This window comes from Myxocyprinus asiaticus, chromosome 7 (genome assembly GCF_019703515.2).
Source record: "Myxocyprinus asiaticus isolate MX2 ecotype Aquarium Trade chromosome 7, UBuf_Myxa_2, whole genome shotgun sequence".
Lineage (NCBI taxonomy): Eukaryota > Metazoa > Chordata > Actinopteri > Cypriniformes > Catostomidae > Myxocyprinus > Myxocyprinus asiaticus.
Window position 1 is genome coordinate 34,076,195 of NC_059350.1, and position 22,039 is coordinate 34,098,233.

At 41.2% G+C, this 22,039-nt stretch overlaps 2 protein-coding genes across 4 annotated transcripts in view; one reads left to right on the forward strand and one right to left on the reverse strand.

The window, feature by feature from the left end:
- The window catches only part of kdm4c (lysine (K)-specific demethylase 4C), a 37,596-nt gene extending 27,057 nt beyond the window's left edge, over positions 1-10,539 (reverse strand). For all 3 annotated transcript variants that reach the window (XM_051702334.1, XM_051702332.1, XM_051702333.1), the window contains exons 1-9: positions 10,445-10,539; positions 9,475-9,650; positions 8,690-8,865; positions 5,433-5,547; positions 4,483-4,676; positions 4,286-4,335; positions 3,636-3,739; positions 3,356-3,493; positions 557-750 (exon numbers count right to left, since the gene is read on the reverse strand). In XM_051702334.1, the coding sequence (XP_051558294.1) occupies positions 557-750; positions 3,356-3,493; positions 3,636-3,739; positions 4,286-4,335; positions 4,483-4,676; positions 5,433-5,547; positions 8,690-8,865; positions 9,475-9,615 (1,112 nt within the window). In that variant the 5' untranslated portion in view covers positions 9,616-9,650; positions 10,445-10,539. The remainder of the gene's footprint in view (positions 1-556; positions 751-3,355; positions 3,494-3,635; positions 3,740-4,285; positions 4,336-4,482; positions 4,677-5,432; positions 5,548-8,689; positions 8,866-9,474; positions 9,651-10,444) is intronic.
- A 311-nt stretch (positions 10,540-10,850) lies between these two features.
- Positions 10,851-22,039, forward strand: part of LOC127443621 (FERM and PDZ domain-containing protein 1) — a 71,201-nt gene continuing 60,012 nt past the window's right edge. Inside the window, exon 1 of the mRNA XM_051702320.1 lies at positions 10,851-10,996. The gene's annotated coding sequence lies outside the window, so the exon portion shown is untranslated. The remainder of the gene's footprint in view (positions 10,997-22,039) is intronic.

The window sequence follows — 22,039 nt, forward strand, 5'->3', positions numbered from 1 at the left end:
GTCTGTACTGTATATTTTGTAGTATTGTACTGTTGTTGTATTTTGTAGTATTATGTGTAGGTACGCAAATGCAGAGGTGATTGCTTCTTTTGTTGCAAGCATGCTGTCCCACTGAACACATGTAACATGCATTCTTGCATTATTGAGGCAGTCACAATCCTCAGTACACAGGGGGGCAATAGAGTTACCCTCAAATGTCTGTGCTATATCTGCTCTATTTAAAAGAAGTGGAGACAAAGAGTTGTATGTTTATAAGATGTACATTTCTACAAGCAAGATTCTCTTCAAACTGTTGTGCCACCAAGTCTGTGGTTGATCTGAAAGAGAAAACTGACTGTTGAAGACAGTTTATGCTAATGCATACTATGTCAGCCCTTGCTGCAATGCTGAAAATGCAAAGCATACTTGTAATTTTTCACTGTGAAATGTTCTGATACATTGCAATGCAATGACAAAATCAAGTTAGCAAAGCTAGAAGCGTTTACATTCATGTGTTGGCATAAAATATGCTTTGTGCCTTATAGAAAAAAGATTGGTTTGGTCAATTGTTTCATACCTTTGGGTAGTGGGTGTTTTCCTACGACGTCTCTGAAGCCAGTTCTGCAGCTCAGGAGTGGTGCTGGGCGTGGCCAAGGTGTGATCCAATGGGCATGTATCTTTGCCTTGTGTCCACGCTTGGTAGCGGTCTGGCTGGAATCGTCTGACAAACGGATCCATGGAGATCTTCACCATGTCCTTACTGCATGTGCACTGCAAGCGAAGACGACAAATTTAAACAAAGTAATTTTTTTTTTTTTAAATAAAGTAATAGGACTGTCAATCGTTTACATTTTTTATCGAATGAATCGCATATCAATATTTGCAGAGAAAGGCCCCCAAATAATTCAATATATAATGATTAAATAATTCCAAGCATATATATACACAAGTAGGTGCTTATTCATGCGATTATCTAATCAGCCAATTGTGTGGCAGCAGTTCATAATAGCAGAAGACCATGTCGGGTCAGAGAGCGTATATAATTCAGGTAATTAAAATACATAATATTGTGGCAGGCAAGTATGGCATTAATTATTCAATACAATAAGTGGCTTGTCTGTTGTCAGTACATACATGGGGTTTGTTGCCTGTACAGCTGTGTGCTACCTGTAAAGTAGTGATGTTTAGTTTGTGAACGAATCTGTATTTTTGAACTAATCTTTTAAGTAAACGAATCATTCTCGTTCACCTCCATACACGACACATATTTCTCGTTCACTGATGTCACTGGTGTCACTGGTGTCATTTGAGACTGAATGAGACGAGACTCCTCGTTCATGAACAAACTGAATGCACTGGTGTACTGGTACACCACACAGTTAAAATTACATGAATTACAAATGGAAATTCTGTGCTATTTGTCTTGGTAAAAGTGAAGCCCAGCATTTGACAAAATATAGGAAAAATAAGATAAAAACAGGTATGGTGTTTTAAATCTTTTTTTTTTTTTTTTTAAGTGTCTTCGTACATTTGTAGACATTCAAATACCATGTATGTTGCTTTGTCCTGCTTTTAAAGATGTCTGTGAAGAACATATAATTGTTTTGACCCACTTAACGAATACACCCTTCACTGAACTAGTCCGTCATTTGAGTCTAATCGAAATGAGATATCTTGTTCATGAATGAACTGAATGTACCGATACACTCGTTCACAAACTAAATGAATAAATCAGGCATCTTGTTCATGAACAAGGATCTACTGACAAGCTTAACGAGAGGACGCATGTCGTTTGATCAGTTTGGCAATCTCTTTCAACAAGAAAAGGGGCCGGACTAATTATGAATAAAAGTGATGACCACATTACAACGACATAGACATTACTGAAAAGCATAATTTTTTAAGGCTAATATTGTTGTCCTTTTTTGTATAGCTTGATAAAAACTCACAATATGACAGATATGCTTTGTTGTCATTTGTGGGGAAACGCTTATGATGCTTAAACAATATACAGTGCTGAAATCTGTTAGCAGAATTGTAGACATGGAAAATTTAAAGGATAATCAGACTTGTTTCGTTCTCAATTGACTTTGTGTGCTTTTGGTTCAATGCAATGAGGCTTAGCTTGCAGAACTATCAAAAGAACAAATTAAAAAAAAACTAATCTTTTTGGAGAATGGATTAAAAAGACTCGAGTCACTGGGATGAATCAAAATCCCCACAACTACCGTACAGCTGGATTTGCGCTTACTGCCGAAGGTACTTTAAGCTTGAATTACTTTGATGGTTGTAATGTTCCTAATTATGGTCCGGGGGCATGATTAAAGAAAATTTTTTTTTTTTTTTTTATAGTATTAAAGGGATAATTCACCCAAAAATGAAAATTCAGTCATTGTTTATTCACCTCTGTGTTGTTATCCCATATGACTTTCTTTCTTTTTCTCAACACAAAGGGAGAAATTGTGAAAAAATTTTGTGCTCAGTGATGTCATACAATGGAAGTTTATGGTGACCACCTCTTCAAGCTTCAAAAGGATGCAAAAGTATAATTCATAAGTCTAATAAATTATTGTATGCACCTCATGCCTTGTTCTGAAGGCATATGATAAGGTTTGGTGAGAAAATACAAATAAAATAAAAATAAAAAATAAAAATGACTTGACAAACAGAAATCTAATTTATTATTAAGTGAAACTCTTGACCAACAATTGATCTCCTGAATATGCTCTCCTGTGCATGAGTTTGCATAAGCTTTAGAGCCCCTTGCACGACAGCAGTAGTTACATGGCTGCACCCGCTTGCAAGATGGTGCGTTCAAGTGAGCTTTGTTTTGATTCAACCAGACCAGCAGCGATATTAACAACAGAAAACACAACACAGCTGCACACAAACAGAAAATAGAACTTACAAAACATGTCTAAAGTGTTCTAAGTCAAAGAATAGATGCATTTCTAAGCCCAGCCTTATTATTTGAACTGGAGTACTTAGAAATCAAACAGAGAGAAATAAAAGAGCCTGAAGACAGCCATAGAGGTAGTCACCATAAACTGCCATTGTATGACGTCACTGAGCTCAAAATCTTTTCACAATGTCTCCCTTTGTGTTAAGAAAAAGAAAGAAAGTCATATGGGGTTAAAACAACACAGGGGTAAGTAAACAATGACTGAATTTTAATTTTTGGGTGAACTATCCCTTTAATCGAACTGAATTAATGTGTTAAATCATCAGCCCTATTAATAAAAAAAAATAGAGTTTCCTCAAAACAAATAGGGTGTTAAATGTTCACCAGCTGTAGATGAAGCTAACATGTAAGATGTAACTGTTTGCCAGACTTGCATCATGTCAGCCACAGTTGTTTAAAAGTGCCTCTGAGTACCTGTGTGGCGACTTTGCCATAATCGATCCACCTAATACTGGCAAAATTGGTGGATTCAGCACAGTTGAAGCCGTGGTTGAAGCCAGCGTGGTAACCATACGGAAATGTGATCATAAACTCCCCCGCCTCCTGCGTTATCTGCAATAATATAACGGTATGTTGTATCAGTATAAGTATCTATGAGGAGAACTGAGACACCACAACAGTATTCTTAAAGCATAATATTATTAAAAATTATTAAAATAAATGTATTAAAATGTATTCTAAAAGACTGGATTGCCTTATCAAATGGTATGCTGTATTTCTTTAGTACAGAGGGGGATATCAGTGTCATCTTGTGCCTCAGGAACGCCTCACAGCTTTTAAAGCTGTTAGGAAAGAAACCTAAGGACAAAGACACATTTATCACACCAAATACAACATTGTAAAAAATATAAAGGCACCTTTCCACCATCGAGCTGAATGGTTCTCCTAACGGAACCATGCCGTTACATACTGATCCAGGCTCATTGGCACAGTTACAGTTTCTTTTGTCTAAATCAGGATTAGAATGGACTGATTAAGCAAGTCACCAATTGTGAGTTGCCACATACTAAAAGCATTCTGCCAGCATGGAAATCTAGGGCATGAACGGTTTGTAATCATACCATACCAAACTGTTCTTAAATGGAGATGCAACTGGAACCGATACTCACCATGCTCAGAACTGTTCAGCCCAATGATAGAAAAATGCTTTAAAGAAAATGCTAAGATGTAGATTACAGGAGCTATATAAAAATTGAAAAATGGCACAAATGGAAATATACTATGGCTCACCAGAATGGGTTTACCTTCTATGGTTAAGATATCTGTATGCAGCACATTCCTTAGTTAATGATCCAATTTTTTTTATTATACTTTTTTAAAAGACTACTACTGTAAGAGCTTTACCTATAGCAAGACGCTCTAGTCTCTTCCCATGCTCTGGAGGGATGGCATACCTGTGGAATTTGTACACTTATTTATTTTTTTCATATAAAATGGTGGTTCAATAGCAAAATTTCTGGTCTTCAAGATAGGTGGATGAAGAAAGAAGACCTCCTCATATTCACTGTATGAAACACATCGAATAAAATGATGTAGCCTACCAGGATTTGGGCTCGCCAAAGTGCAGGTAGTTGATACTGTAGAGGTCCATGTCCTCTGTGTGCCAGGAGAAGCTGGTCTTCCACATGCCAAAGTATAAATAGGGTGTATTTACTCCCTGAATGGAAACACCACAGTCCTCCTCTATCACATCCAAGATTGAGTTTAAGTGCCCAATATTCCACTCTTCAATGTCCTGAGATACAAGGGGGAACATAATATCTCAACTATCACCTTCTTACCAGAATACAACACTAACAAAAAAGTACCATTGTACTACCATGTTTTGTTTTGTTCGTTTTTTTTGGATGTTCCATGGTAATCCTTTTTTTTTTTTTTTTTTTTTTTAAATATCATGGAATTCCATATAACTACCCTGGTACATAAATATAATCATTCAGTTCCATGGTATATAAGTTATATAACAAAGAACCAGAACTATGTCTCAGTTTTATAACACAGTTATGAAAATGTGCATTTTACACATTCTACCAATTTCAAAGGATTTTTTTTTTTTTTTTTATTGCTTTAATATATTGACCTGTAGTCAGCCAATTCTTATAAAACACATGTATAGACCTTATCCACAGTAGCACCATCTTTGCTTTTTGACGTGAAAGAAAATTCTGTGAGGGATAGGCTTATCACCGCTTCAAAGACATGCACTGTATAAAGCTATCCATAAGCTTCTAGAGCACATCTCATTTTCCACAACTCGTGTTGTCTGGAGTTTTTTGTCTACTGAAATGTTTAGTCAGCGGAATGATCCAAAAAATCATTAAACAACTGCACAACCCATTGAAGAGACTGTACGTCTATACCTCACAGTCTCGTTGTCATTCCCCTCAAAAAGAAAAGGTCTATTCACTCCATCATCTCATGTGTGGTTAAATGCATCATTTGAGGTACATAATTGTACGCTGGACGTTCAGAAGTGCACCTGCATCCTCACCTCATCATAGAGGGTGCCGCTCACATCAGCACCGTAGATGGGTGAGACAAATGTCAGATTCTTCCAGTACTTCCTCTCCAGGTCTTCATAGTTCAGGTAGCGGGGTGTGCAGTACCTGAGTAGGTAAATCACACATCTCCTGATGGTCTTAATGAATATAGGTAACCATCATTCAAAGGAAACTCAGGTTTAGTTCACACAGCAGGAAAATTCAGATTTTTTCTCAAATCTGATTTTTTATAACTGCAGGTTATATGTGGACAGATCATATTTTTTTTTTCTTTTCAAACTGCAGTCACTTTTGCTAGCACATCCACATTTGTTGTCATAGTAATGATGCAAACTTGCGTATGTTCACCATGCGTGAGTGTTTAGCAATGGATGTTTTTCAAGAGGCAGTATACAAAAATTAACACATTCGTCACAGACAACAGCTTAAAAAACGAGAGAGGTGGCATATGCAATGTTTATTGCTGCTAGGGTTCACAACGGTCCCGTTTTAGTCGGACATTCCGTATTTTATCCCATACGGGACACTTACTGTCCTGTATTTTTAGTGGGTAGCGACACGTCCCGTACTGAAGGCTTTGTGTCCCATATTAAAGCATAAATGTGTTGGACAGCGAGACTTTTGAAGAGAACCCCATCCTGAATTGAAGCACTTAAAAATGCTCAAGCTTCCCATATTCGTGTGAGACATTCAATACCTTATTGAGTCATGATGGCTCACAGTGGGTGTATGTTACCACATCTTAGCGCTTCTCTGACTGATGAGTAAAGCCAGTGTCTGTATTATTTTAACAATTGCACTGCTTTGGCTGCCCTGTGACATAGAAATTACATATGGGTGCGTACCATTCAAAAGTGATCATTCCTATGCCTTCTCTTACATTCTCTTATAGCATGGCCATCATTACTGTTTTCCCTTCAAAGTGCCCTATGAAGGCATCAAAGAGCCCGTTTACATGCACACCAATATGCCAGTTACTCTCTAAAATCAGCTCATTCAAAAAATCTGACAAGGGAAGAAATCCACGTTTACATGATTTTTGAAATAATCCCATTATTCTCTACTTTTGATGTTAAACCGTGAAGAGGTATACGCTCAACACATGCGCACATTAGATGAGCAGGTAAGAACATGGGGTAGGTGTTCACGTGGCACGTCTACCCATGTCGATCGGGTAATTCTTAAGCCGTTTACGGCCTTTATGCTGATAAAAGAAAGTGGTTTATTTAGTTTACATGACCGCACACGTTGTCGGCTTATTAAGCATAATTGGTGTAAGAACGTGCATGTAAACGTGCTCATTGATGCCGCTTAGAACACAGTATATGTCTTCTCGTTGCAACAACTGATGAATCAACCAGTCGCGCACCACGAACTATTTAACCAAAACACCTATGAATGTGGTTTAGATCAGGCATGCAAAAATCGTGATGCTTTGTGATTTTGTCCTGTTCAGACTACAAAAATCTAAACGGATGAGTCAGACAGGACAAAAAATCTGATTTTTTTCTGCCTGTGTGAACACAGCTTCAGAGTACAACAGAAGTCTAGCACACACATGAAACGATGAATTAAAACCAACTAAGTAAAGCATCCAAACCAAAAGTGTTTGTCAACTGCATGACATATATACATATATATATATATATATATATATACATATACACACACACACACACACACACACACACACACACACACACAGGTGGCCAAATGTTTGGAATAATGTACAGATTTTGCTCTTATGGAAAGAAATTGGTACTTTTATTCACCAAAGTGGCATTCAACTGATCACAATGTATAGTAAGGATATTAATAACATGAACAATTACTACTACAATTTGAAGAAAAAAAAAATCAGAACTTCTTAAACTACTTCAAAGAGTTCTCATCAAAAAATCCTCCATGTGCAGCAATGACAGCTTTGCAGAACCTAGGCATTCTAGCTGTCAGTTTGTCCAGATACTCAGATCACCCCACGCTTCCTGTAGCACTTGCCATAGATGCGGCTGTCTTGTCGGGCACTTCTCATGCACCTTACAGTCTAGCTGATCCCACAAATGCTCAATGGAGTTAAGATCCATAACACTCTTTTTAACTGTTGTCCAATGTCTGTTTCATTGCCCACTCTAACCTTTTCTTTTTGTTTTTCTGTTTAAAAAGTGGCTTTTTCTTTGCAATTCTTCCCATAAGGCCTGCACCCCTGAGTCTTCTCTTTACTGTTGTACATGAAACTGGTGTTGAGTGGGTAGAATTCAATGAAGCTGTCAGCTGAGGACATGTGAGGAGTCTATTTCTCAAACTAGAGACTCTGATGTACTTATTCTCTTGTTTAGTTGTACATCTGGCCTTCCACATCTCTTTCTGTCCTTTGTCTTTGAAGACTGTAGTGTACACCTTTGTATGAAATCTTCAGTTTTTTGGCAATTTCAAGCATTGTATAGCCTTCATTCCTCAAAACAATGTTTAACTGATGAGATTCTAGAGAAAGATGTTTTTTTTTTTTGTTGCCATTTTTGACCTAATATTGACCTTAAGACATGCCAGTCTATTGCATACTGTGGCAAACTAAAAAAAACCCACAAAGACTTAATTTAATGAACCAAATAGCTTTCAATTGTGTATGATATAATGGCAAGTGATTTTCTAGTACCAAATTAGCAATTTAGCATGATTACTCAAGGATAAGGTATTGGAGTGATGGCTGCTGGAAATGGGTCCTGTCTAGATTTGATCAAAAATTACTTTTTTCAAATAGTGATGGTGCTGTTTTTTACATCAGTAATGTTCTGACTATACTTTGTGATCAGCTGAATGCCACTTTGGTGAATTAAAGTACCAATTTCCTTCCGAAACAGCTAAATCTGTACATTATTCCAAACTTTTGGCCACCAGTGTGTGTGTGTATGTATGTATGTATATGTATATATATATATATATATGTATATATATATATATTGCATACAGTACAGTATGCAATCATAATTCCAATTGTGGCACACTACATCCTTGGTACCTACAAATTGCTGCATCCCCTAATATTTCCCTAAGAAAATGAACATTTGCATAAACATGCATTTCATTGCTTTTTGGGAAATACAAAGCAGCAGCCTAGCCTTTAGTTTCTAGCCAATTACTTAAAAAATAAAGGGAACCAATTGTACTGATGATGTGCATACTAGACACAGGAATTTGTACTCCATATACATACCTCTTTTAAATGTAGTTTTGTGTGTGTGTCACTTACATGTCACTGTTGGCCAGTCTGCGGAATTCCTGCACAGTTAGCGGTTTCTTCTGGATGTTGTACTGGGTGAAGAGTCCTGATTGGCCAGCCACCATCTGCTGAATAGGTGCTTGTATAACGAAATCATCAATATCATCATAATTACTACGAGGCTTCCAGCCCTTGGGTGGAATTACCTGTGAAAATAATTCAAATCTGCTGTGAGTATCATGGAAAGGGGCACTCTTTTGGTGGCAAAGGTTAACATAGGCTATATCTTATAAAATATGCAGAAGTGTATTTCCATATATATAAATCACTTTAGTGTAGGGATAGTTCACCTAAAATGACATTTCTGTTATTTAAAACCTGTATCACTTTATTTCTTCTGTGGAACACAAAAGGAGATGTTAGGTATGTTAGTCTCAGTCACCTTTTACTTTCCTTGCATCTTTTTTTCCATACACAAAACTGAATAGTGACTAAGGCTGTAATACTGTCAACATCTCTTTTTGTGTTCCACCAAAGAAAGAAAGACATACAGGTTTGGAACAACATGAGTAAATGATGACATTATTATTTAAAAAAAATTTAAAAAGTGTTTTTTCATGCACAAAAATTAAGTGCACAAAGATACCACTATGCACACAAACATTGCAACATACTATTAAGAGTACAACTATATCATGAGAATTGCTAAATCTCAGTACATCAACTGACTTTTAAACACATGCTATACAAACACACATTGTAAGGATGGTTTGCTGACATGCATAAATATACACACATGCATCACACCCACCCACCTTGGCCAGGCCAGCACGATGAGCTCCCTGTGACTCCATATAAACCAGGTACTGGTTGAAGTCCTTAAACTCTTCCATGGTAGGTCTGAAGGTCATGATCTTACAGGCAAGGTTAGCAGCACTTGCCCCAACACCAGCCATCCTGACCTCTCCCTCCTGCCTCCCAGAGGCTCTCCCTGCAGACCACACAGCGTGCAAATAGTCTTTCCACATTCCACATTTTTAACCATACATGCAAAATCAACAGTTTGATATGGTCTGCCCAAATACCACAGAAGTTTGGGTGTTACAAAAGTAGAACAGCTTCCTCTAAACTGTCTTTAACTGAATGATTTGAACTGTCATTTTTATTATTTTCATACAATAATTGTATTTAATTTCCTGATGCATACTGATGTGAACTGTACAGACAAATCAGCTGACAAAGATTTTATCACCGCCTTTGTTGCGATTACTGACCGTCTACTCGACAGTGACACCAAACAGTCTGTGATTATTTATAGCATCTTTTATTCTGATTTAATTTGTCATTACGTATCATTACGTATCGTGTAATCCAGTACTGATGCACAATGCATGATGACTGAGACTGGCTTGTTGCACAGGGTACGCGTCAAGTTGCATGAGTTTGTTTTTTTTGTTTTTTTAATACAGGCCCACTTCCATTATCTGCTGATAAAACACTGGTATAAAAACCAGCAAATACGGACTATGGCTGAAATTCACGCATACATTCTAATCGCATAGATGCAAGCTTTCTGCTTTATGGTTTTTATCGTACAGAATGTGTTTACTGTACTCCTATTGGTTTATTTACAGTTAGCATATTAGCTGCCAGGTGGACAATATTAAATGTCCAGTCTTACGGTATTGCTGTCAAAGTTCTTCTCTGAGCCCATGGTGTTTAGATAAAGCTACGTATGTGATCTTATTACATCCGCGACCTTTCAAATGTATTGATAACAAATACCTCAGAATAATGTGATCGTGGGCACGCAGTTCAGTCCCTTTAAATGTCCCAGCTGTTCTACTTCATGACAGCCCTCTCTTCTCACACGATTTCACGTCTGCTTCTCTTAATCTGGTTGTGAGTTAAGCAGATTACAGTGCCATCTGGTGGATTGTATGTCAAACACTACAACGCAGTACTAGTACAATGCAATTTGTCTCCAAGGTGCAATTTAGTTTTGGCCAAACAAAAGGAAAATGTATGTAAATAAACTTGTGTTTATTATGTGTTTATATGTAGGCTACAACAAATGTTTCACTATAACAAATGTATTTTTACTCAATGTTTGTTTTGTTTATTTATTTATTTATTTATTTAGAGAGAGAGAGAGAGAGAGAGAGAGAGAGAGAGAGAGAGAGAGAGAGGAGACTGATCTCGCGCTGAAAGCTGATTAAACGGTTAAACTGAAGTGTCTCTCTTCTAGTGCTTAGAAACTCCAGTCGGACTAACCCTCCTTCACTTCACGCCTTCATTTATTTACCGGCCCAATTAAAGTGTTACGCTTCATGTAAGGTGAGTGATATGTAGCATGCAAATATTGTTGATTAACGTTGTGGCGTAAAGATAACGGCGCGTCTCGGACGGGACGAGACGAGACGAATTTGACAGATTAAAGGGAATTAAGCGTGTAGTACTTTCATGCACCGCCTCTAAAACGAACTGTGAGCGATTATAGAAAAATTGATGTATTTATTATGATTATGAAGAAATGGAGAGTGAGTTTTGTATAAACGGAGTCTTTTCAATTTGGCAAACGTAACTGAACATTTTTATTTTACAGTTCCGTTGTGCTGGCGTTTAATTTCCAGTGACTAAGAAATACAACCTATGAAATACAGATATTATTACTATTAGGCTATAAAGTTAAAAGGTCTAATAGTATTACTATTTTGTCTTTCAGTGCAAGTTGTCTGGTACAGAGCTATATAATACCATAGCCAATATAATATTATATTATCTCCTTACAGCATTTTAAGGAATGCCAGCTAACCTTGTTTCTTTGAGTGAGAGATGAATTCAGTGCTTTCCTCTCTTCCAGGATATATCTCAATGTATCAAAATATTCTTTCATATTATAAGTTATAGCAAGCTGAAAACATATATTAATTCTATGTGGATTCATAATGTAACCAAAGTTGGGACAGGCATTAATGCATTCTGTAAGATGCATCTATTGTTGAAGAGCTGCAGCACATTTTCTTCATTCACACTCATTGATGTGGTTTTACTTTTTTAGTAAAACATTAAATTTTTTAAACGTTACACAACAGTGTTGTAAATAGATTTAAGATATGTGGTGAAGCCAAGGGCAGACAGATGAATCTGTGTGTGTTTTGGGCAAAATGTGTAATACAAACACACACAAGAGCAATAGACCACCCCTTACTGGAAGTCAATCAAGCACTTGACTGCTCAGTCCACACACACATTGTCCTAAACCTGATGTTTTAACAGTTACACATTTTGTCAGCATATGCAAGAATGGAGAGTGAGATGAGGCAGGCTTCAGAAAGACCCATAATTCATTTATGCTGTTATTTTTAGGAGCAGCTGAATACTGTGAATTCTTGATGCCTTGTAATTGTAAACATACCATAACAGACCATTCATAGATGTCTGCCACATGTTTAAAACCCGACAATTCAATGACGACATTAATCAGTAAAATACAATAATATGCATGAGCACCTAAAATAATGCTTAAAACATACAGTATGATTAAAATTGCAGCTGAGATCTTGCATGTACTGCACATTAACATAAAAAAAAATTTCATAGCAAATGTGTCTTTCAGACATGGGCCAACTTTTTACAAGGTGCTGACAACTGAAATGGACAATTTGTGTCAAAATTCACATAACTGGCTCTTGGCGAGGAAGATAGTGGTTTGAACAGGAACTGATTTGATTACGCTCTTCATATGAGAGTGACTGAAGTCCCGAGGGCAAATGACAGCTTCTATTACAGACACACACAAATGCAGCACACACATTGGTACATAAAAAAACACTATCACATCCATTCAAAGACAATGACTTTGTTCACACTATTAGACAGTTATATACTTAAAAACACAAACAATGATCTTGACCTTTCTCACTAAGGCCTACTTGCTAACTCTTACCTCTGTAAACAAAGATAGTTTTTAGATTATTGACTATGAACAGAGTCTTTGCTTGTTTGTTTGTTTTTTTTTTTTTACTGACGATACTGTAATTATAAAGTAACATTTTACAGCCTCAGTAAGTATAATCGGAACAAGTACGTGTCCCTACATTGATGTGATGATTGTAGAGAGGTTTGAAACTTGAGCATTTAGTAGTACTCATATGAAAAGCTGATTTCTACATCTGAATTTAGCTGCTGTAACCCTTTATTCTGATGTCAGTATGTACTCTAGTCGGCACTGCTTTTGACCAGGAAAATAAAAAAACGGCGCTCCATGTCAAAAAGGTTGCCGACCCCTGATATATACTATATACAGCACTATATACTGTAGACAGTCTGTTTACACACAATCATGCTGACGTAAGCACCCTTACAAAAAATCTAGAGTTCTGCCAAAGTGCCGCAAATTTGCCACTCATTATTTTCACATGCAAATGAGCTTGTGATTCGCTGAAAATGTTTGCCAGAAGTTTGCAGCTCTTCACCGGTAGTGGTGAACCTGCAGCAAACCTTTGGCAACAATGGACAATTTGCAATTCGCAAGTTTTCCTCAAAGCTCATTTGCATGTGAAAATAATCAGTGGCGAATTTGTGGCAAGTTTGCGGCAAATTTCCCATGAACTCTAGATTTTTTGTAATGCAAACACAGAGGGGGGCTCTTCTAACAGACATTGTTATGCCATGGCAATACTACTTAATGTAGTTTAAGTACTGTACGGCAATATTTCTTTCTCTGCTTGAATAGCTTCATTATCCTGCATTTTAACTCTTGCAAATCGGTGCTACTGCGCTCTCCCTCTCTCGTGCAACATTCCAAAGTTCATTGAACGCTTGTCCCGTGCTAGTGATGGCACCCCTGCTTACAGGTAATAGTGACTGACATCCTATTTGTTTAAAACTGTGCAGTGTTGAAGAGTTGGGGTACTCGAGTTTGGACTCGGACTCGAGTCCGAGTCACAAGTCCAATTTTAATGGACTTGGACTTGTCACGGACTCGGATGCATTTTTACTCAGACTTGACTCGGACTCGAGCCTTTGGGACTCTGGATTTTTTTCAGAGTCCAGTCGAGTCCATGACATTTGTGATGCAATGAAAAAAATAAATAAATAACAAAACAGAAATTAATGAACATCTCTGTCTGCATACAGCTGTATTAGCCCCTGAAGTTGTAGACAGCCAAAGTTGTTTCACTGTGTTTAAGCAAACACACGCTCACACATACGCACGTGCACAGGCACACTCATCAGTCAACAGTCAATCAAGATCTTCACTGAGTCAAGTCAACCATATCATGTCTCTCACAGTTTACTAAAAACAGCATATTGAAATAAAAATACATACAAATAGTATTAATATTGGATATTAAGTCTTTTTAGGCATAATGTATCTACACATGTAAGCTTCTGTAGTCTCTTGTGGTCCACGCAGTGTTGTTAGCTTGAACTGATCCATAACAGCTTGATTCATTAACTGTGTAACTTTTTAAATAGTCTGGGAAAAAAGCGTTATTGCCGGAGCAGACAGCAACTCTAAACAGATAAACAGCCCCTATTTATTATTGATTGGCTATTTTCAAAGCATTGATGATCTGCTTAAAATACATTATTTTACAGCATTTGTCCACCATTCACAACATTCAACCATGCACAATAAAATATTAGGATATTTTAGGCAGTGAAATGTTTTGTTTATAATTTAATTATAGATTATAAAATAAATGTATTATTTGATGACAGAGTTTGTGTATGAAGCTAAACTTCATGTTACGAGTTGAATTTAGTTGGTTATAATGTTTTTATTTTAAATGTTTATTTTATTTTTATTGTAAATCACCGGGTAACTTATGCACGTCTTTTTTAGCCTATATCTCTCACTTTAGAAGGACAATCCTGTTAAATTTATGACACAAAATTATTATTCTCTATGTTGATTATTACACGATCTTATTATGCAGTCTTATTTTTAAAGATAGGTGTGATTTTAAAATGTTTGTGTATGGTACTGTGGTTATGGCATTTAGACAGTGTAGAAACAGAGCCTTGCTGATGTTGGCCTGCTATGATTTTATGTTTCGCATCTTTCCACTGTGTCGTTTCGTCACCATTGCAAAATCAAAATAATTTTTTCCCCCTCATTGAACGGCATGGCTATTTAACTTGGTGCAATAATAGAAATAGTTTTGTTGCATTAACAAACTCAGTGTGATCGCTAAATGGTGACTCACACTGCATGCGCTGTCACATATCATTCAAACATATGCATCGCAGAATACGGCAGTCGCAAATGGTCACGAGACACTTGAGAGCCAATGAGCATGCAACATCACTGCCGTGGCTGTAATGCTTCTTGAGGTGGCAATTTTTGAATTTTGAAAACGAAACCAACACGGGTTGATGGTTGAATAAAAGGCTTGAATTTGGGTCTGTTCTTCACAGAAAGCAATCTGAAGATTTGGATTACAATTAGCAAATTTATGGATAAAAGTTCTTATTGTTTTATGGTGCTTTTTGTGGTTTATTTTGTTTTTGGCATTTTCTGAAAACTCATTTTGTGTCCCATGGCAAACAAAAATAAAATTAAATGCTTAATAAATGATTAAACAATTACAGATTTTTTATTCATTGTAACATTTTAAAGTGTAGTCTTGCTTAAAGTGATATAATCCTTTAAAACGTTGTATAGGGCAGCAGAAATCACACAGAACTGAATGAAACCGTTAAAATGTACTATCTTACATAACTAATCTCACTGATTATAAATTAAATGTAATTAACTGATTAGTTCTATGAATTCAATATTAATCGATTCAAACAATACACGTAAACAGTTTCTATAGCTGTTAATACGTAAAATGATGACGTTTAGATGCTGTCAATACGTCAATATTGTGCGTTTCGGTGTCTATGCAAACGTAAGAGAATGTACGTTTGCTAGAACTAAACTTAACGTAAGAATACCAGTGTTCCCTATCTGTCATTCACTCGATGTTGTGTCGATGAAGTGACACTAGGGGTCACTCTTGGGAGCCCCAAACACCTCTGCTTTTTAAAAAAAAAGGCCAATGAGAATTGCCGAGCGGAATTTGCATGCCACTCCCCCGGACAGACGGGTATAAAAGGAGCTGGTATGCAACCACTCGTACAGATTTTCTCTTTGGAGCTGAGTGGTTGTATTCAGTGCACTGAAAGACGCGACCTCAAAACTGCTGGATTTATGGGCCATTTCAGTGGCTTCTCCCCCTCTGCACCCGTGGAGTACAGAGAACGCCCCTGGGCGCTTCGGCAGAGCGAAAATAAGAGAGTATATTCTAAAAGAGTATATTTTCATTCACAAAAAGAGCGGCACACACGGAACGTCTTTTTAAAGATGTCTTTCCGTTTGTGTGCTATTCCTGGTTGCGGTCGTTATCTCTCCGCTTCTGATGGCCACGATCGCTGTCTTACGTGTCTGGGCACTGCCCACGCGGAGACATCATTTGTGGATGAGTCATGTCCTCATTGCGAGAACATGACCATGGCAACGTTGCGGTCGCGGCTTGCTTTCGTAAGAGGCAAGGGGGTATTCGGTGATCCCCCAGGTGGATAAGGTGCTCACGGTGCACTTGTGTCCACAGAACGCCGCCACCTGGCGCGGGCACCCAAAGCTCCCATCCAGGGCCTGTAGGTTTACGTCGTCCCTGACGACTGTGGCCTGCGGTGCCGCTGGACATGCTGCCTCCGCCCTGCATGCCATGGCTCTCCTGCAAGTACACCAAGCCAAGGTGCTAAAAGAACTGCACGAGGGTAGTCCTGACCCGGGATTGATGCGGGAACTGCGCTCGGCGACTGACCTCGCTCTCCGGGCGATGAAGGTCACGGTGCGGTCTCTCGGGCAGGTGATGTCCACCCAGGTGGTCAAGGAGCGCCACCTTTGGCTCTACTTGGTCGTGATGGGAGAGGCGAACAAGGCACGGATCCTTGACGCCCCCATTTCCCCGGTTGGCCTGTTTGGTGATGCCGTCGAGGACTTTGCCCTGCAGTTCTCGGCGGTGAAGAAGCAGACGGAGGCCTTACAACATATCCTGCCGGTGCGGCTTAAGACCCCGCACCCTGTCTGCTCGTTGCCAAGGGCGTCCTCCTGCAGCAACAACACCGGCTCTGCCGCAGCCCGCCCCCGTGGCCCGGCTCCGGCGTGGAGCCCTCCGCAGGAAGCAGACGCCACCCATCTCGCGGCCAGCCGCTAAGAAACCAAGGAAGTCTTCGAAGCACCCCCGAGATGGGTGACCCAGGGGCAAGGAGACCCACTTCTCTGGGGCTGGTCGACAGACCTCTCCATCCCCCGGTGGAGAGCCGGGAGGAGAATCTTTTGTCGCCGCATGCCCAGGAGGCTGCGGCACCCAAAAGCCTGACAAAAGAATGGTTCCCTCGTCTCCTAGGTCACATATCCGGTGCGCACGGCCGTTGTCACGACCACCATCCACCGTCCCATTTTGGTAGGTATGGCGCTCCAGCGGCGGACCCCCCCGTGTGCCCAGCTGTGGCACAAACACGCCCACATGGGATTGGTTCCAGTGGACTATGATGACGAGATTCCTCCTCCCCCCTCCTCGGCCAATCTTATGGTGGGCGGCAGGAGCCAGGTAAGTGCTTCGATGTCCCTGGACTCAGCACGGCCATGGGGCTCGAGTCCCCTTGATGTGGCACCTCGAGCTCCGCCCCGCTGCGAGGCCCCACCCACCGGTATGTCCGAAGTGATCATTCCCTTGGTCCCCCTCTCCCAGAGTTTGGGCGCATGGCTCACGCTTTCCAACCTGTCGCGATGGCTGACCCGGACAATCTGACTCGGCTACGCGATTTAGTTCGCCAGGCACCTGCCCAGGTTCAGCGGCGTCCACTTCACCTCAGTGAAGGGCAAGAATGCCGCTACCTTGCGTAGATCACTACCCTTCTGCGCAGGGCGCGATAGAGCCTGTCCCTCCAGCCGAGATGAAGAAAGGGTTCTACAGCCCTTACTTCATCATACCGAAGAAAGGCAGTGGGTTGCGACCAATCCTGGACCTGCGAGTACTGAACCGGGCTTTGCACAGACCCCTGTCCAAGATGCTGATGCAAAAAAGCACTCTAATGAGCATCTGGCATCAAGATTGGTTCGTGGTGGTAGACCTGAAGGACGCGTACTGCCACATCTTGGTCTTACCTCAACACAGACCCTTCCTGCAGCTTGCCTTCAAGGCCAGGCGTCTTCACGAAGGTCGCAGAGGCAGCCCTTGCCCCGCTAAGGGAAGTGGATGTCCGCATCCTCAACTATCTCAACGACTGGCTAATCCTAGCTCACTCTCGAGAGTTGCTGTGCGCACACAGGGACCTCGTGCTCCAGCACCTCAGCCGACTGGGGCATCGGGTCAACTGGGAAAAGAGCAAGCTCACCCCGGTTCAGAGCATCTCTTTTCTCAGTTTGGAGTTGGACTCAGTCTCGATGACAGTGCGCCTCACGATCGAGAGCTTGCAGTCGGTGCTGAACTGTCTGAAGGCGTTCAGATGGAGGACAACGTTTCCACTGAAACTTTTTCAGAGCCTCCTGGGGCATATGGTATCCTCAGCGGTGGCCACACCGCTCGGGTTGATGCATATGAGACCACTTCAGCACTGGCTTCAGACTCAAGTCCCGAGATGGGCATTGCGCCGTGGGACACATCACGTGATCATCACGCCGATCTGTCACCACCTCTTCAACCCTTGGACCAACCTTGCATTTCTACGGGCAGGGGTTCCCCTAGAGCAGGTCTCCAGGCGTGTCATGGTTACAACAGACACCTCCAAGATGGGCTGGGGTGCCGTATGCAACAGGCACACAGCCGCTGGCTCCTGGACTGGCCCGCGGCTGCATTGGCACATCAACTGCCTAGAGTTGTTGGCAGTACTGCTCGCCCTGCGGAGGTTCCGGCCATTGATCCAGGACAAGCACTTGTTGGTCCGGATGGACATCACAGCAATGGTAGCATACATCAACCATCAAGGCAGTCTACGCTCCCATTGCATGTCACAACTCGCCCACCGTTTCCTCCTCTGGAGTCAGCAGCGCCTCAAGTTGCTACGAGCCACTCACATCCCAGGTGACCTCAACACTGCAGTGGACGCGCTGTCACATCAGGTTACCCTCAGGGGAGAGTGGAGACTCCACCCTCAGGTGGTCCAGCTGATTTGGAATCAATTCGGTCGAGCACAGGTAGACCTGTTTGCTTCCCGGGAATCCTCCCACTGCCCGCTTTGGTACGCCCTGACCGAGGCACCCCTTGGTGTAGATACGCTGGCACACAGCTGGCCCCCTGGACTACACAAATATTCGTTTCCCCCAGTGAACCTACTCGCACAGACCCTGTGTAAGGTCAGGGAGGATGAGGAGCAGGTCGTCCTAATAGCAACCTACTGGCCCACCCAGACGTGGTTCTCAGATCTCACACTCCTCGCAACAGACCCCCTCCGGCAAATTGCCCTGAGAAAGCACCTTCTTTCTCAGTGACAGGGCACCATCTGGCACCCACGACCAGACCTCTGGAATCTCCACGTCTGGCCCCTGGACAGGATGCGGAAGCCCTAAGTGGAATACCACCTGCGGTGGTAGACACGATCACTCAGGCTAGGGCACCCTCTACGAGGCACCTGTATGCCTTGAAGTGGCATCTATTTGCTAAGTGGTGTTCTTCCCGACGCGAAGACCCCCAGAGATGCGTAGTCGGATTGGTGCTTTCCTTCCTGCAGGAGAGGCTGGAGGGGTGGCTGTCCCCCTCTACCCTGAAGGTGTATGTAGCCGCTATTTCGGCTCATCACGATGCAGTAGATGGTAAGTACTTGGGGAAGCAGGACTTGATCATCAGGTTCCTGAGAGGTGCTAGGAGGTTGAATCTCTCCAGACCGTGCCTCGTCCCCTCGAGGGACCTCTCTGTAGTCCTTTGGGATCTACAGGGAGCTCCCTTTGAGCCCTTGGAGTCAGCTGAGCTTAAGGCACTCTCATTGAAGACTGCCCTCCTGACTGCGCTTACTTCCATCAAAAGGGTAGGGGACCTGCAGGCATTCTCTGACAGCAAATCGTGCCTGGAGTTCGGTCTGGGTTCCTCTCATGTTATCGTGAGACCCCGACTGGGCTATGTGCCCAAGGTTCCCACGACCTGTTTAGGGATCAGGTGGTGAACCTGCAAGCGCTGCCCCAGGAGGAGGCAGACCCAGCCTTGGCGTTGCCGTGTCCGGTGCAAGCTTTACGCATCTATTTGGATCACATGCAGAGCTTTAGAAGCTCCGAACAGCTCTGCTTTGGTGGACAGCGGAAAGAAAACGCTGTCTCCAGACAGAGGATCGCCCACTGGGTCATTAACGCCATCTCGATGGCGTATCAGACTCAGGACATGTCACCCCCTGCGGGGTTCGAGCCCACTCTACCAGGAGTGTGGCAGCCTCCTGGGCCCTGGCCAGTGGGCCTCTTTGGCAGACATCTGCAGAGCAGCGGGCTGGGCAACACCCAACAACTTTGCGAGGTTCTACAATCTCCGGGTTGAGCTGGTCTCGTCCCGTGTATTGGCAGGCACGAGCAGGTAAGTTCTGGGACAGCTGGCCGGGTGTACCACTTGCGCATAACGCCTTTACCCTCCCTTGAGGTGAAGACGTGCGCTCTTGACTCCCATTCGTGTTCTCAGACTGTGATCCCTGGATGACTTTCCTCCTTAGCCCTCTGGCAGTTGAGTTTGCAGAGAAACTCGCTGACTGGCCCAGTACGTGCGCTAATGAGACCCTGTACTGAGGTAGGTGCTCCACATGTGCTCGTTCCCCAAAGGCGACCCCATGTGATATCTTCCGCAAAATCGTTTCCCTGTCAGCAAACTGCTTCTTCCTTGGGCAGAGGCCATGCTCTGTAGAAACTCCTCCCCCTTCGGGTAGGACCTCTCCACATGACATACTTCCGACAAGACTCGGTAAGACCATGTGATGTATTCCACTCAAACCCCCCCCCCCCCGCCGCCAAATGCCCGTCTTGGTGAGGTATTCATGTAAACACAGAGAGTGATGTCTAAAGTGAACATAAACAGTGGGAAAAAAGCAGATTTGTATTAATATATCAGAATTGTAAGTGTAAATATAAGCGAATAGACCTGCTGCTGTCTAGTGTGCCATTATAATAATCAAACAAGCAACTTAAAAATGAGAAAACAATCACAGCTCTTGACTGAGTAACTTTAGTAGCTTTAAAAAGTATTAATGTATTATAATCATACAATGAAGAGCAGTAGTAGTTTTATGTAACATTTCATTCTGAATGTTTACTTGAATGCTTGATAGCCTACTGCTGTTAAAAATGTTAAAAAAAATATTTTTTTTAACAAGTCTGTTTACTAGTCTTGAATAATTACTTAAGAACTTGAAACCATTCTTCCATAATTAACAAATTAGTTATTGTCATTACTTGTGGTATTGAAGCTGGTATTGAGAATCATCAAATTTCACTACAGGCTACTGAACTTTTGGTATTGTGATAATGTATAGCCAATATTGTACATGGTAGATCTTGCTGCAATAACATGATGAAAAAGAGAAATCTCATTCCATAGAACTATGAGCATCCCTGCTGTTAATGGTGGCGATAGAGGCTTTTCTTTATTTGACTACCATACATGTCATAAAATAATTACCATATGACAATTGCCTCCTCCCCTACCCAGTGCAGTTTACATTTCTGTTGCAGAGAATTGAGTTGATTGCATATGTACATTATTAGGTTGGGGATGGGTGGTAATTTTAGGAAACATACAACAGAAACTTTAACATGTTTCTTGAGCATGTAACTTAAATGTCCATTTTTCTATCCAGACAAGTAACTTTTTTAATCGGACAAGTGAATGACCAATTTACTTGTCCGGAGGACAAACACATGACAATGCTTAATGTCAAGCCCTGCAATGTATAACAGCAAAAAGATAATGTTACTGCAGAAGTTATCATTGATAATTAAAGTTCATCTAACGTTAGCTAAGTTAGGTAACGTTAACATTAGCTAACAACGTTAGCTATCAGTCTCCTCGCTTATGTCGACTGACATATCCGGCTGCTTGTCGTGAAAAACAATGTATAATGTATGTAACGTTATATCTAGCTAGCTAATGTTAGCTAATTATCTAACGTTAATGTTATAACCAGCAGCTCTGTCAACATAACTATTTTCAGCATCTGAGGAACAAGTTGGCTCATCATGTAACGTTAGGCTATTTGTAATGCTAACTAATCAAGTTGAACTAATACTACTGTTTTAAGTTAATGTTTGTACCCTTGATTTTCATATCATGTGCATTTTTAAATATTTCAAGAAGAGAGAGCGAAATCCACCACCAGATGAGGAAGAAACAGCAGGTGATTTTGACAGCA